Genomic DNA, 17,508 nt, shown 5'->3' with positions numbered 1-17,508 from the left:
AAAAAGAAAATGACAAACAGTGCTGGGAAAATTAGCCAGCCATTTGGAAAAAAGAATGCTAGCTGAAGAGGTAAGAGCATGACCTATATCCTGCTTCCCCTCTTACTAACTCTGTGACCTTGAACAAGAAACTTAATCTCTCACTGTTCTTTATACAAAATGGGGAAGATAATAATAAGACCCATTTGATCCAGCTGATGTGAGGATTAAATGAAATGTTATAGGTAAGATACTGAACATAATGCCTGGCACATAGTAAGCACACAATAAATGTTAGCTGCTATTATTATCATTGCTATTAAATCTTACATGATTCACACAAATAAATTCCAAGTTAACTGAAGAATAAAGCATAAAGAAATAAAACCCTAGAAATAGAAGAAAAGGGTAATTCTATTTTAAATTTAGGTTAACCTTAATTTTGCTTTTTTTTTCTTTATTGAGATGGAGTCTCACTCCCATCACACAGGTTGGAGTGCAGTGGCACGATCTCAGCTTACTGCAACCTCCACCTCCCGGGTTCAAGCAATTCTCCTTCCTCAGCCTCCCGAGTAGCTGGGATTACAGGCATGCGCCACCACTCCCGGCTAATTTTTGTATTTTTAGCAGAGACAGGGTTTTGCCATGCTGGTCAGCCTGGTCTCGAACTTCTGACCTCAGGTGATCCACCCACCTCGGCCTCCCAAAGTGCTCGGATTACAGGCATGAGCCACTACGCCCAGCCAATTTATTCTTCTTAAGAAGGTCTTTTTAAACAATACATGAAAGACAAAAGCAATAAGAGGCTGAAAAAATTATTTCAACTAAATACAAAAATTCATTATAAATGATTCCATTTTTTAAAAAATTAAAATATAAGCAATAAGAAAGCACATCTAGCACCCAGATTTCGGTTCCTAATTACTACTCTCCAATAAAATAAACCCAGGCTCCTTGGAGAAGTGCTGATCTCAGGACTAGGGCAGAACAAATACAAAATGAGCCTTCAGCATTTATCTAGTGGTAGAGAGTAAAGAAGTGGTCCAAATAGAGTAAGGGAATCAGAAGGAAACACAGGAGCCAACCTGAAAGATTTCCCGATGGCCAAAGAGGAAACACAATTTGAGCAACAAACTAAATAATGATAGTATTCAATTATAACCGAAAGCATGAAATAAATACCCATGAGGCTATATTAATGAAAATAAATGATCAAATACATAACTACAATGAGAGAAGAGACAACTTTTTCTTACATAAGAATTCTGATTAATAAACGTGGAAGGAATGAGGGAACTAGAAAACCACCATTAGCATACCACAGTAATAACTGCCGCAGTCAAGATCCATCTATGAAAGCTATTCATGTAGTTTAAGGTTATCTTCCACAAAATACAATACGTGTACAGTACAGAGACCTGGCAAATTCCACCCTAACTAAATGACCAATTTTAAATCAACAGTAATAAGGCACATCAATATAATGTACCCCCTGATAAGTCATACTGGGAAGAGCACATCAACTCTGGCATTCTTACCAAAGATGCATAACTTCAATGTATTCACGAGAAACCATCAGACAAACCCAAATTGAGGGACATTCTTCTAAATAACTGACCATTACTATTCAAAAGTATCAAGGTCATGAAATACAAGTATAGACTAAGGAACTGTTCCATTGGAGGAGGCTAAAGAGACATGACAGTCAAATGCAAATAGGATCCTGGATTGGATCCCAGAACAGATAAAAATACGTAAGTGGAAAACCTGGAGAAATACAAATTGTGTGTAGCATCTTTAATAGTATTGTACCAATGTTATCCCTTCATTTTGACCATTGTACAATAGTGTGAAGATGTTTACATTAGGGGAAGCTAGATGAAGAGCAGGCAGGAACTCTCTGTACTATCCTGGTTGACTCTTCTATAAGTCTAAAATGAGTTCAAGTGTTCAAGTTTTAAAAAAAATACAAGCCACAGACTAAGAAAAAGTTTGCACTGTAATTGTCAAGGTCCATATGGGGGTCTGGGATTTTACCCTGCTTAGAAGTTAATGCATTAGCCTTTTACTGTTTTATGGATGATGGGAGAAAACATGAGATTTGGGGTCAGAGACAAGGATTTATTACATCACAGCAACTGGCATGAGCATTATGTTGCGTTTGTTCCCCCATGACCCTATATATCCACAAACTGATGCTTGCACCTGCAATAGGTTGTGTTACAGGTGAGGAACATTGAGTTTAGGGGAATTTATCCTTTTTACAGTAAGCGGTTAACTAATTCTCCTCTTTGTCTGGGGTACATGTGAACTGACCCCTCAAGGTTGCTCACTGCAAACACAACTCTGAGAGATGTTCAGATAAAGAGTAGTATGGACCTTGCATTCTTTTCATATATAGTGAAAATGTGCAGAGATGCCCAGGAGTCATGGTGAATTACTTCACCCAACAAATATAACAAGTGATTAATATTCATATTATATAAAGAACTCCAAGTGGCCAGGCACAGTGGCTCACATCTGTAATCCCAACACTTTGGGAGTGTGAGGCAGGAGGATTCCTTGAGCCCAGGAGTTTGAGACCAGCCTGGGCAACACAGTGAGACCCTACCTCTATAAATAAAATTTTTTTAATTAGTTAGGCACAGTGGCACATGACTATAGTCTCAGCTACTCAGGAGGCTGAGGCAGGAGGATCACTTGAGCCGGGAGGTCGAGGGTGCAGTGAATCATGATAGCGCCACTGCACTCCAACCTGAGTGACGAAGAGAAGCCTGTCTCAAAAACATTAAAAAATAAAGAACTCCTATAAATCAGTACAAAACAATGTCTGAATTTTTCTAAATAAGGCAAAGATACAAAAAGAAAATTCACAAAAGAAATATGAATAGCCAGTAAAAATGCAAAAACTGAACAACTCCACTAACAAGGAAAGAACAAAATAAAACAGGCCATTTTCCATATGTCAGGTTGGGCCCCCAACATTTTTTTTTTAGTTTTTTTAATGAGATAGGGTCTCGCTACATTGCCCAGCCTAGAGTGCAGTGGCTATGCATAGGCATGATCCCACTATTGATCAGCACAAGAGTTTTGACCTTCTCTGTTTCCGACCTTGATCAGTTCACCCCTCCTTAGGCACCTTCATCAGCCCACTCCTGGGACATCACTATATCGATGCCAAACTTAATGTGGACAGCCAATCAACATAGTGCACTACAGCTCAGAATTCTTGAGTTCAAGCAATCCTCTTGCCTCAGCCTCCCAAGTAGCTCAGACTACAGGTTTAGGCCACCTGCTTGGAAAAAAATATATAACTTTACTAATAATTAGTGCTGAAAAGTTGTGGAGTATCCAACCTAAGGAAATATTTGCATATGGACATATAAAAGCTTCCACTGCAGCAATATTTATAAACACATAGAAAAGGAACCATTTTCTTTAAAAAGTTAAGCATAGAGTTAACATGTGACCCAGAAATTCCACCCCTAGGTATAATAACCAAGACAAATGACAATATATATCAACACAAAAAGTTGTACAGTACATGAATGTTCATAGCAGCATTATGCATAATTGCCAAAAAGAATGGGAACAACCCAAATGTCCATAAACTGATAAACAAAATGTGGTATATTCATACAACAGAATATGATCCAGCCATAAAAAGGAATGACATACCGATACATGCTACAACATGGACGAACCTTGAAAACAGTATGCCAAGTGAAAGAAACCAGTAACAAAAGGCAAAGAATCTATGATTCCACTTATATAAAATGTCCAGAATAGGCAAATCTAGACAGAGGGCTTGGGGGAAGGGGGAATGTTGGAAATGGGAAGGTGAGAGCTAAAGGATACAGAGTTTCTCTTTGAGGTGATGAAAATGTTCTAAAATTGGATTGTGGTGATATTTGTGCAGTTATGAATACACTAAAAATATCTGAATTGTTCACTTTAAATGGATAAAATGAATAGTATGTGAATTATATCTCAGACTTGCAAAAAAAGAGAGAGGAAAATTGGTCCACAAACAGGGAAATGATCAGATAAAACCTAATAGGCTACATTAACATTTTAGGCAAGACACAGTGACTCACACCTGCAATCCTAGCACTTTGGGAGACTGAGGTGGGAAAATCGCTTGAGCCCAGGAGTTCGAGACTAGCCTGGACAACATTTTTTTTAAAAATTATTTAATTAGTTGGGCATGGTGGCATATGACAGTAGTCCCAGCTACTCAGGAGGCTGAGGTGGGAGGATGGCTTAAGCCTGGGAGGTCGAGGCTGCAGTGAGCCGTGATCGTGCCTTTGCACTCCAGCCTAGGTGACAGAGTAAGATTCTGTCTAAAAACAAACAAACAAACAACAACAACAACATTTTTTGGAAAACCATACTGCTCCAGCTCCATCTAACAGGCATAACTCCAAGATATACTATCAAGGTAGGGAAGGGAAGTTGAAAAGTATTATGCTATGACATTTATTTAATTTAAAAATTAGAAACACAAAACTAAACTATGTCATTTATGCATAGTAAACTCACACATAAATACCACAGAAGATGTTTGAAGAAAAAAACAAAATAGAAAAATGTGGTTGTCTTTCTGTGCTTACTATTCAGGACACAGAGTTGTGGGTGGTGGGGCTAAGGGTATGTGATTAAGAGAGACTTGTTTTATTTGTACTGCTTAAATCTTTCACCAAAAAAGTATTAGTTTATTTTTCTGTGCAAAGAAAGAAATACACGCAAAGAAAGAAATACACACAAAGAAAGAAAGAAAAAGAAGTCAGGTGCGGTGGCTCACGCCTGTAATCCCAGCACTTTGGGAGGCTGAGGTGGGCAGATCACTTGAGCTCAGGAGTTTGAGACCACCCAGAGCAATATGGTGAAATCCCATCTCTACAACAAATACGAAAATTAGCCGGGCATGGTGGCGCATGCCCGTTAGTTCCAATTACTCAGGAGGCTGAGGCAAGACAATTGCTTGAGCCTGGGAGGTGGAGGCTGCAGTGCTCTGTGAACACACCATTGCACCCCACCTAAGTGACAGAATGAGACCCTGTTTTAAAAAAAAAAAAAGAGAGAGAGAGAGAGAAAAGAAAAGGATCTAGAATCAAGCCAAACTGTAAAAGACCTCCAGGAAAAGAGGTAGAATCGTGGGGATGAGATGTATTCTACTTTTGACTCTATATGCAGTTGTTTACCTCAACGAGCCTATATTGATTTTCTTCATTGATTTACAATTTCAAAAACAACTTAAAAATAAAAGATGATCACTTTCCTAGAAATCACCCCATAGCAGTATGGTCAAAATTGGTCTGTGAAATCCTCAGAAATAAATCTTCATTTCCTCTTCTGGAAATAATTGTGATATATGTAAAAGTCTTACTCAAACGCTAACACTTCTAAACACGATTCCAGTATATTACACTAAGAAGTAGTTCAACAGGATAATTTTCTAGCTGCTTGTTCTGAAGTATACCAAACTTTAAATAAAAAGCCTTTTACCTTTATCAGTTTGGAGTGTGCAACATTTAGCACATTTATGACAGCCTTACAACTTGGCCCTTTAATCTGCTCAATGATATAGTTGAACTTGGCTGACATGCGTTTCCAGTGTTCCAGTTCAGTGAGTGGACCTGAATCATCAGCTTCTTTTCTCATCTGCTCACTCTCAATAAGTACCTGCAATCAAAAAAAATTTATAAAATATAGAAATGTTATATTCTTCTTTGTTAAAATCTGACTGCATCTTTTTGAAAGCAGCTAAAAGTATAAATAATGTTCAACACCAAATAATGTTTAAGAACTCTTAGTAAATGAAGACTAGAGGAGAACTTCTACAACATGATAAATACTATCTACTAAAACTCTCCAGCAAACGTAATATTTAAAGGTGACAGTTTCTCTTATTTATTTTGTTTTGTTTTTTTCGGTGGTGGGGGGAACGTAGTTTTTTGGTTTGGGGGCTTTTCTGTTTGTATGTTTGTTCTGAGGCAGGGTCTCGCTCTGTTGCCTACACTAGAGCGCAGTGGCACAATCAGAGAGCACCGCAGCCTGAACCTCCTGGGCTGAAACAATCCTCCCGCCTCATCCTACTGAGTAGCTAGGACTACGGGCAAGTGCTACCACAGACAGCTAATTTGTAATTTTTTGTAGAGATAGCATGTCACTATGTTGCCCAGTTTGGTCTCAAACTCCTGGGCTCAAGCAATCCTCCTGCCTCAGTTTCCCAAAGTGTCTGGATTACAGGCATGAGTCACCATACCTGGCCAAAGGTGACATTTTAGAAAACATCACTTTAAAACCAAGGACATGACAAGTTTGCCACAATCACCACCCACTTCTATTCCACCTGGTAATAGATGTCCCAGAACAAGATAACTAAAGAAACAGAAGGTATAAGAATTGGAAATAAAAAAACAGAAACAGCATAATCACAGATGATATAGTTTGATACATTTTTAAACTTCAAGCATATCTAAGGTCGGGAGCAGTGGCTCCTGCCTGTAATTTCAGCACTTTGGAAGGCTGAGGTGGAGGATTGCTTGAGCCCAGGAGTTCAAGACCAGCCTGGGCAACAAGGCAAGACCCCTTCTCCACAGAAATTTTTTAAATTAGTTGGGTGTGGTGGTGCATGCCTGTAGTCCCAGCTACTCAGGATGCTGAAGGGGGAGGATCACTTAAGCCCAGAAGTTGGAGGCTGCAGTGAGCTATGATCATGCCACTGCACTCCAGCCTCGGTGACAGAATGAGACCCTGTCTCCAAAAAAAAAAGACTAAAGACAAACTTTTTACAATTAATAAACATGAACAATTTAGTAAAGTTGCTAGATCTATACATAAAAATTAGTACCACTTCTTTACAAGCTATCTTGCAATGTGAAAATTTAATTTCCAAAAAGGTACAATTTATAACAGCAAAGAAAAACAGTGATAACTGGAAATTAATCTAATGAAAGATATGCAAGACCTTTTTGGAGAGAATTTTGAAACTTATTTTACACACACAAAAGACCTACCTAAATGGGGAGGTATATCATGTTCATGGATGGAAAATTCAATAATATAAAGATGGCAGTTTTCTCTAAATTAATGTACACATTCAATGAAATTCTAATCAAAATCTCAATAGAGTTTTTCATGATACTTTAAAAATTGGTTTCAAAATTAATTTTGAAAAACAATTAGCCTGAAATAGTCAATGTAGTTTTGACGAAAAACAGAAAACACTTGGCGTGCCAAATGTTGGTTTAGAAAAACGCTACAGAATTAAAGCAGCACAGCATAGTATAAAAAATAAGTAAATAGATCAGTGGGATAAACAAAGGGGTCTAACAACTTTATATATGACAGAGATTATATTACAAATTTGTTAGGAAAAAAATGGACTATTAAACAATTTAACAGAGAATCTTAATTCGAGACAATTGGCTAACTACAGGTACATGAAAAACACAAAATTAGATTTCTACCTCACATCACACACACACACACAATTCCAGATGGATTAAACACCTAAATGTTAAAAATAAAATGGTAACATTTCTAAAAGACAATGTAGGAGACAGGGTAAAACTAGAAAGAAAAACATGGAATTGAAAAGCATAATTGTCAAGATAATAGTTACCACTAGGGGGAAGAAAAGGTGTTTAAAACTAGGAAGAGAAATGCAAGGGCATTTTAAGGTGCTGGTAATGTTCTATGTTTTTTCTTTCTTTCATTTATTTATTTATTTATTTATTTAGTTAGTTAGTTAGTTAGTTAGTTAGTTTGAGGCAGGGTCTCACTGTGTCACCCAGGCTGGTCCTGAACTCCTGGGCTCAAGCAATCCTCTTGCCTTGGGCTCCCAAAGTGCTGGGATTACAAGAGTGAGCCACCATGCCTAGCCTTGTTCTATTTTTTAACTTGTGCAAAGGTTACACAGGTGTTCGTTTTACAGTTTGTTCCTTTCATCATATTCATTTTTGGTCTGTGTTATATTCACTATTTAAAATAAAGAATTTAAGAGAATGTCTTCATAACACTGGAGTAAGAAAGGGTTTCATAAGTAAATACATAAGTAAATACAAAAAGCACAGAGTTTTTGTAGTCACTGGGGATAGCTAGGTTGAGGCTGGATTAACATTTGTAATTAATATATTTATCTACATCAAAAACTTAAGTTTCCACATGACTAAAGGCACTATACCAAATGAAACATGACACAATGGAGACCAACATAGGACTAATATCTGGAAAATATTATTTAACCTCCAAAAATGTAGTAAGATAACATCAAGCCATCCAAACGAATAAAGGGATGATACGGATAAATGATATGAACAGGCAATTATGTGGGTAAATGATATAAACAAGCAATTCAACACAGAGGAAACCAAAATAGCCATTAAATATGCTCAACCTCAATAGTATTTAGAGTAATACAAAGTAAACCAAGATATTATTTCACACTCAACATATTGGCAACAACTAAAAATCTGACAATTTCAAGTGTCACCAAAGTTTTTTTTTTTTAATAGGAAGTCTTGGCTGGGTACGGTGGCTGCAAGAGTTATCCAGTGGGCAATTACCCGTTTCAATCATCTAATGATACCTGGAAGCGAATGCTGTGGCCAGCACTCTAGACCCTAGGGGAGTCCTCCAATTTTTGCCACTCCAACTGCACAGCCCTCCTCCTAACATAGTTCTAGAAAGGTAAAACTGGAAATGCTTTTCTGTACCTCCTGCCTGGTCAATATTTTTTCCCCTTGATCCTCACATAACTGAAGATTTTCTTGTCTAGTTCTGCTGTCCTGTGCTGATGAACTAGAGATCTGGGGGGTGGTTCCTAGAGTCCTCTTTCTGTTTAGGGCAATTATGTAATAGCCGATTTTCTTTCACAGTGTTTATAGCGTAAGTTGGTGCCTCTCAAAATTTTGACATATGTTGTATACCTATCACTACTTTTCTTACTGCCAGAAAAAGTTTGACCGTAGAGCTGCAGGCTTGCCACTGTGATGCTGATGTCAAACCGCCTAGTCTGAACTTCTTTGACAGCACAGACAACTCCACTGATCGACCAAGAGGTGCTTATTTAGTGTCTAGCACTCTGGCTCTTCGCTGTGTCTTTTCCCTCTCTCTTTTATGGAGAGTATCAACAATTTAAACATTACTGGGGATAAATGATGGCTATTCCTGATTCTTCACTCTTTCATTCTCAACCCATATTGTTATGTTTTCTTCCTTGAAGTGAGAAATATCTTAAAATTGATTTTAAGTGGTCCACAAAGAAGAATGATTTTGCTCTAGAGCCAAAAATTGGCTGAGTTTCAAACCAGATTCTGGAAGAAAGTCAAAGGAGATACCTCTTCCCTTTACATTTAGAGATAAAATACAATGGCTACGACGCACATAAAAACTCCTAGTCCAGATGCAATTGTTTCAGTCAATTCACCTGTTCGATCTGTTTGTACCATACCATCAGCACTTCCTCTAGCTGACGAACAGTTTCTGAATTGCTGGCTACAGCAGTTACTTCTTCAAAGGTGTGCAGTTTGGAAAAATCAACATTGTCTATTGTCTTTAACTTCACTGTTCCCTCAATACTTATTCTAGCACCTAAAAAGGAAAAAAAAGACATTTAATACTAATTTATATATTACATATTTTAAATATATTAATAAAAATATTAAATAACATTTAATTTTAAGAAGTATTTAATGTCAATGTGTTAAATGTCAATGTGTACTTTTATGCTCTAATTACTGAAATGTTAAAGATCTAGTACTTTACAGAAATATAATTCTAATTAATCATTAGATTATGACTTCACAATTTACTGACAAAATTGTACATTGTAACAATATGAAAAAACAAAAGTATAGATTTTAAAGAGTTCATAATGAAGTATATATTTTAATATGGTGAAAATTTTCATTAATATTATAGAAAAAGATTCCTCCTGCTATAATATAAAATTAAAAAGAAAATACATCTTACTCCACCAAAGATCCTCAAAAATGAGTTCTAATGATTTCATTTCTTACCTCTAAGTCTCATAATTACTTTGATTAACATCTTTTAAGATAGAAACTTTTTCTCTAATGTTTATGAAATATCTCAGTTAATTTGCTTCTTTTCTGCAATTTGCTAAACATTAACTTTTATACTTACCATCTAAAAATGAAAGATATCTGTTGATGGTTTCAGTGAAAATATGTTTTTCAGATTCTCCCTGCTTGGACTGGTTTAAAGCACCCCAGTTATTTGTTGCAAGAACAGCTGGTAGAAATATATTTGCCAACATATCCCTAATTCCATTTAAGAGTCCTTTCGATGCATCCAGAACAGTAAATAGCGCTTCCTGAAAGAGTGGAGTTTAAATGTTATTCCACATGCTAATCCCACTGAAGAACTGAAAAATCACAACCTGTTTTATATTGCAATAAACATAGACAACTAACACATTTTATTAGGGAATCTTAAGTGGTTATGAACCTTAGCGTTCTAAAGTCAACAAACTTATATTCTGCCCCCAATTTAATTATTCCCATATTTGCTCATCAAAGTGATGTTTTATTTGGTGCTTTAATTTCTGCATAGGAAAGGAGCAATAGCCTGGAGCCTATTCAAGGTGAGGGACATGGAACCAAACCTGCGTAAAGAAAATCCTTAGTTGAAAGTTGCCCTGTCCATGATTTTTTTTTTTTCTGGTGAAAAGCCCTTGCCCAGAAGTTTGGTGGGATAAATTACCAGCCATAAGAAACCAAAAGCCCAGAAATCAAAAGCCCAGCACCCATGCGTGACATTTCAATTAATACATCTTAAGTGATTTAGAAATCACAAGTCAAAAAATTAAAATTAAAAAACTTGTCTAGGACCACCAAAAAATTGATTGCTAGTTTTTTAACTGTGAGTGTGTGGCAATAAAGTATACAATTACTACTCATACAGTTTGGTGTCATCTTGATTTGTGTCAAGGTATCAGTAGTTTTTCCCACCGTTGCTTCTGCACCATCAGTCAAATGTCAACATTGGTGAAAAGGGCAACTAGCATCTTAGTATTATGATGAAAATGGGTTTGAGTTTAAGAACCACTGTTACATTACATGGCTCATCTGTGATTACATTTAGTTATAATGATGTAAACAAATATTTAGCTAAGTCAAATAGAATATAACTATGTTGGAAGAATAGAGGGATGGAGAAACAACGGTCAGAAGGTAGAAAAAGAGCTAAATTATCATCTTCCAGAGAGAAAAGTCCGCAGAAAATGTCTTCTTTTATTTATTTATTTTTTCTAACTCTGTAGCCCAAGCTGAAGTGCAGTGGTGTGATCTCAGCTCACTGCAACCTCTGCCTCCGGGGCTCAAGCGATTCTCATCCCTCAGCCTCCCGAGTAGCTGGGACCACAGGAGTGCATCACCACACCCAGCTATTTTTTGTATTTTAGTAGAGACGGCGTTTCACTCTGTTGCCCAGGGTGGTCTCGAACTCCTGAGCTCAGGCAATCTGCCTGCCTCAGCCTCCCAAAGTGCCAGGATTACAGGTGTGAGCCACCGTGACTGGCCACAGATAATGTCTAAATTGACAAAAGGAGCAATCGGAGCATATTATTTAGAGACATACAGGTAAATAAAAGAATCCATTAAAAGGGTTTAATAGTTGCTTCTGGAGAATAGAAGTCAGTTTTTCAGTTATGAAAGACTTATACTATTTCATAAAAGGACTCTTTCTCTCTTTACATGCACATATAACTGAGCTAAAACAAAAGATAAATTATAAAAATGAATGGATGAAATCATGGATAAGTTGAAGAAAGAATTAATGAAATGGAAGACAAATGGAGGAAATATCCATACATAGAGGCATTGTGATGAAACTACAGGACTTTGAAGACAAAGAGCAAAAGCAAACAGAAAGAAAAAAAGGCAGATTACCTATGAATTACACCAACAGGAGTGCTCTCATCATCCACAAGAAATACCATGAAATATTTATAAGGGGTCAGGGAAAAATAACTGCCAACCTAAAATCTTAAACCAAGCTAAACAAGCTCTCTTTTATCATAACAGAAAAGGAACAAGATTAGACTTCAGTTCCCTTTCCCATTGTAAAAGGTATTAAGACTCTCTAAGAATAACAAAGAGAACTTGTGGAAAGCCTACTGTATGTCAGGCAATATAATAAGAATTTGTTTTTACTATCATTTAGTGTCACTACAATCCTGTCAGGTGTGTACTATTATTCCCAATTTAAGAATGTAGAGACCTAAGTCTCAGAAAGGATGAGCAACTTTCCAGAGGATACACTTAAGTGATTAGTCAGTGGTGAAGCTAAGAGGCAAATTTGGGTCTATCCAGCTAAAATTATTGCTTTTCCCATTCCATCATCCTGCCTTCCCAGAACTAGGTTAGCAATGTCCAGGCTCTAGGACAACTCTCTCTTCTTCTTTTAAAACGATAAGAGAGCTAAAATATTGAGTGAAGAGGAAGTTAAATAAAGTAACTAGTATTTTGCATCAACAAAATTAAATGTCTTCCTAGTGAATGGGAGGATAAAAATTATTTGCACACCATCAAGAAATGAAATTTTCATGAAATTAAAAGCAGTATCTAAAGTATCAATATAACTAAGCTCTATTACAGTCAATTTCTTTGAATATATGAATACATTTATTTTCTTGGAACTCAATTCAGTCCTATATTTAAAAAGGGAAAGCAAAGTAAAGCATGACTATGAAAATATATTCAGTGTTTAACTATGTATTTGCGGAAATTTTTAAACATACCTCTTGAACAGTTTTAACATTTATAGCAACATCATTACGGCAACGAACAAAAAATATGCACAGTCCTTTTAGTTTATCCGGGGCTGCATTGTCTATATACAATTTCATCATTTTTGCCCCTTTAGTTGCTCCAGGAATAGTTCGACCGCATTCTGAAAACAAAAGTCAAGAACTTAGCATATCATCACATAACAAGTCAAATGAGATAAGTTACTGTGGCTTTTACACCATTGTTTCCTCTTTCACTTTATTGTAAGAAGTTTTCAATATGGTCATAGAATAATTTTTTGGGGGGGTCTACTAGAAGATGTCAATAATTGCATCTTTTTTTTTTTTTTTTTTTTGAGACAAAGTCTCACTCTGTTGCCCAGGCTGGAGTGCAGTGGTGAGATCTCAGCTCACTGCAACCTCTACCTCCCTTCAAGCCATTCTCCTGGCTCAGCGTCCTGAGTAGCTGGCACTACAAGCGTGTGCTACCACATCCGGCTAATTTTTGTATTTCTTTCCTAGAGGCGGGGTTTCACTATGTTGGCCAGGCTGGTCTCAAACTCCTGACCTCAGGTGATCTACCTGCCTCGGCCTCCCAAAGTGCTGGGATTACAGGTGTGAGTCACCATGCCTGCCCGATAATTGCATCTTTTTCCCTTTTTTTTTTTTAGATGGAGTCTTGCTCTGTCTCCCAGGCTGGAGTGCAGTGGCACAATCTCAGTTCACTGCAACCTCCACCTCCCAAGTTCAAGTGATTCTTGTGCCTTAGCCTCCCAAGTAGCTGGGATTACAGGCATGCGCCATCATGCCTGGCTAATTTTTTGTAGTTTTAGTAGAGACAGGGTTTTACCATGTTTGCTAGGATAGTCTCAAATTCCTTACCTCAAGTGATCTGCCTGGCTCAGCCTGCCAAAGTGCTAGGATTATAGGCGTGAACCACCGTGCCCAGCCAATAACTGCATCTTAAATTGCAGCCTCCTCTGGGTACCTTTCTCTGAACTCTGTACTTCTGTTCCTTTTGGCCTGGCCTCAGGGCCTTACACAAGCTGTTCTCCTATCCCATCCCCAACCTTTTACCTATGAAATTCCTACTCATCTTTCAGATCTCAGCGGAAATGCCACCATCGCAGGAAGCCTTCACTGACTCCCCCAAGAAGGTCCAGTTCCTGTACTAAATACACTCTTTGTATCCACCTTCTATTAAATCCTTCCTTGAACTAATTTCAATGAAAATTAAACATTTAATTATCAATCTTTTTTAATTAGAAAAACTATTAAAAATATGAGAATTATGTTAGACAGTTGGTCACAATGTTAATTTGCAAAAATCAACAGCCTTCTATTTGCAGCAATAGCCAATTTAAAATGTAATAAAAGAAATAGAAAATCGGCCAGGTGCAGTGTCTCACACCTATAATCCCAGCACTTTAGGAGGCCAAGGCAGGAGGATTGCTCGAACCTGGGAGTTTGAGACCAACCTGGGCAACACAGCAAGACCTTGTCAATACAAATAATTTTTTAAAATTAGCCAGGTGTGGTGGCATGTGCTTGTAGTCCCAACTACTCGGGAGGCTGAGGCGGGAGAATCACTTGAGCCTAGGAGGTCAAGACTGCAATAAGCCATCATCATGCCACTGTACTCCAGCCTGGGCAACCTAGTGAGACCCCATCTCAAAAAAAAAAAAAAAAAGGAAAGAAAGAAATAGAATATCCACATCACAAAGCCACAGAAATGTTTTGTCTGCCCAGCCTTTCTTTTTTGGGGGGTTGGGAGATTCCTCCTGCCCTGTGATTCTGGAGGATACCAGTGCCAGGGCTCCGTAGAGGTGGGCATGTAAGAACTAGACTAATTAGACTCTGCAAGAATATAAACCTTGAATAAATACACACAAAGAAAAAAAGGGATTTGAGAGATGGAAGTCTACTGATGAATCCTACAGAAACTGCCCTGAAATCTGTGGAAATGCTCTATTCTTGTCCTTCCCAAGACCCGATTGTTCAACTGGTTCTAAATTTTGTTATCCACCTTCCGCCTCCCAAAACACTGTTTTCTGCTCATATAAGTCAGATCTATTTCTGTTGCTTGCAGCCTAAGAACACTGATACATGGTATGTAGCAATATAAGAGCCCAAATGCCCATTTATCGAGACTGCACAGGGATTTACTACCCTCCCCTTTTTCTTTGCTAAGAGAACCTGACTTTGTCCCATTGTGTACATCCCTAGAAAGAAAACTGCTCTCTCAGCCTCCCTGGCCCCCAGGGTAGCCATGTGACACAGTTCTGACTGGTAAGACATAAGACAAGCTTGAGTTTTCCTGATGAAGAGGAGAGATGTGACCATCAATAGGGAATGATTTCTAAAATCACAATGCAGCTGTATAATGGAATGTTACATTATACCAAATTTTTTGAATGAGATAAATCTTTATATAATGACATAAAAAAATATCTAGGCTACCCTGTCAAATGCAAACACCAAGTCAAGAATAAAATGTATTACATAACCACATTTTTAGCTGATAATAAGCATTTATATGTTAACACATGCATATAAGAAAGAAATGTAGGCTGGGTGTGGTGGCTCATACCTATGAAATCTCAGCACTTTGGGAGGCTGAGGCAGGTGGATCACCTGAGGCCAGGAGTTCAAGACAAGCCCGGCCAACATGGCGAAAACCCGTCTCTACTAAAAATACAAAACACTAGCCGGGCGCAGGGGTGTGTGCCTGTAATCCCAGCTACTCAGGAGGCTGAAGCAGGAAAACCACTTGAACCAGGAGGCGGAGGCTGCAGTGAGCCAAGATCGCACCATTGCACTCCAGCCTGGGTGACAGAGTGAGACTCTGTTTCAACAACAACAACAACAACAAAGAAATGTAGATGAATATTTACCAAACTGATAAATGTACTTTCGTAAGTAGCAAAAATAATGATTAAAAATATGTGTACCCTTTGCTCTGGCAATTTCCCTTCTGAGAATTTCTCCTAAAATTTGTTCCTAATCCACATAGATTTGTATTCAGTAATATTCACTGAGGCATTGTTTCAGGGAGCAAAAAGTTGTAAACAACCTAAATTCTACTGAGAGATCAGTTTGGAAAATTACAGTTATATCATCCTAATGAAATAAAATGCAAGTGTTAACATTTTAATTGGATAAATGTACTTATTGGCATAAAGAAGACAATATTATCAAAATTAAACAGCCACTATAGAATAATATCTAGAATTGGACCCCATTTTTGTAAAATATGTATATAAACCAGTTATAGAGAAATAGTCATTGAGTTAACAGTGTTTTCTCCAACTGATTGGGACTGTATTTTGCTTCTAATTATAGATATTTTATCTTTCTTCAATTTTCAGCTATTGTTTTAATTTTTAACAAGTTATAAAAATACAGACCACACAATAATTCTCCCACGATAAGAACCATGAGAGAGAGAAAATCCACAAAGCCAACCTAGTTGCTAATTGTGAGTTTACATATTTTGTCAAAGAAGCAAGACTTAAATATTAAACAATTGGAGGAAGGTAGAAGAACACAATCAAGTACTGTATTTACATGGATACTGTAAATGAGACAGGAATCTGGAGAATAGCCATGGCTGTGGGTTGGAACACCCTGGGAAGGGCTCTGTTGGAGGTGTTCTGAAGGAGGGGGCTAGGGTATGCTGAGTGGAGAGAAGAAAAGCAATCTGGAAAAGCCAGGAGAGCAGAGAAGGGGAAAAGAAATAACGCTAGTATGCAGAAAGCAATGAAGAGGGGCTTAAAGAGAGCAGCAAATTCACATCTGGAAGAGTAGGAGATCAGACTAGACAAGCACTGTGTGTCCAGATGACAGCGGGCCTTGAATAAATGAGATCTGGAGCCAATCCAATAAATAGCGGAACAATAAAAGATATATTTGGCAAGAATAAGCAGTACGGATTTCAGAGGGAGAATCTGATTACAGAGATACTGGTTTTCAATCTGGAACACCAGGGAAGGCCTAGCCTGAGGCAGCAGAGGAACCAAGTGAGAAAGAAGCAATGGGAGGGATGTGTTGAAGGTAAATCCACAGGACTCTGATGATGAGTAGTCTCAGACCAAAAGAGTAACCCACATATCTAGTTATTAAAACAAAGTTTGAACAAGCTGGTAGCATGTTAATTAGTTCAGGCATAATATGCACAGTAGGGAAACCCAGCTATTCCAAGTGACAGCTGCAGCAGGCACAAGATGCTGCGACAGGACCGCAGGGGGCAGCTGCGGGGCTCTGGAGTGGTTTCACCACCACTTCTAATCATCTGGACAAAATGGCTCCACCTGTTTCGGGGAAAATGCAATTAAATTCTAATGAAAATGTGTATTCCCAGCAGAGGTCAATGATTTCTATAAGGATATTTTCTCCTGAAACATTATAGCAAGGCCTGAAACATGTATTTGGGCTGAGAATGTGTTGTTCTTAAGGCACTATATTTCTTATGCGTAAACTTCTGGTAACATTTTCTTTATAAATAAAAGATTATCTATGTATAAGAGAAAAAGTATGCTGCACTTTAACGTGTGTGAACTAATTACTGGCACATTGCCCTCATAAAATTCTTACCAATACCAGGTACATCTCCTTCTTGGTACAAAAATTTCAGTGTCTTACAACCATCTTTCACAAAAAAATTAGTAAATGCTTCCAGCTGTTAAATAAAAGAGAAAATGATAATCAGTCAAACAACTAAGGGAAAATTCTTGGTATTTTGTAGATGAAGAAGATGAAGCTCAAAGAGT

At 37.7% G+C, this 17,508-nt stretch overlaps 1 protein-coding gene across 2 annotated transcripts in view; it reads right to left on the bottom strand.

Moving 5' to 3' along the window:
* Nucleotides 1-17,508, bottom strand: part of DNAH8 (dynein axonemal heavy chain 8) — a 322,639-nt gene that overhangs the window by 290,753 nt on the left and 14,378 nt on the right. Inside the window, exons 5-9 of one of the 2 annotated variants that reach the window (XM_025382614.1) lie at nt 17,333-17,417; nt 12,752-12,903; nt 10,135-10,324; nt 9,416-9,579; nt 5,488-5,664 (exon numbers count right to left, since the gene is read on the bottom strand). In XM_025382614.1, the coding sequence (XP_025238399.1) occupies nt 5,488-5,664; nt 9,416-9,579; nt 10,135-10,324; nt 12,752-12,903; nt 17,333-17,417 (768 nt within the window). The remainder of the gene's footprint in view (nt 1-5,487; nt 5,665-9,415; nt 9,580-10,134; nt 10,325-12,751; nt 12,904-17,332; nt 17,418-17,508) is intronic. The other variant, XM_025382615.1, reaches the window with a different exon arrangement.

The sequence above is a fragment of the Theropithecus gelada genome, chromosome 4, assembly GCF_003255815.1.
Source record: "Theropithecus gelada isolate Dixy chromosome 4, Tgel_1.0, whole genome shotgun sequence".
Lineage (NCBI taxonomy): Eukaryota > Metazoa > Chordata > Mammalia > Primates > Cercopithecidae > Theropithecus > Theropithecus gelada.
Note: the sequence above shows the minus strand (reverse complement) of the source record. Positions and strands in the feature narration are given on the sequence as shown.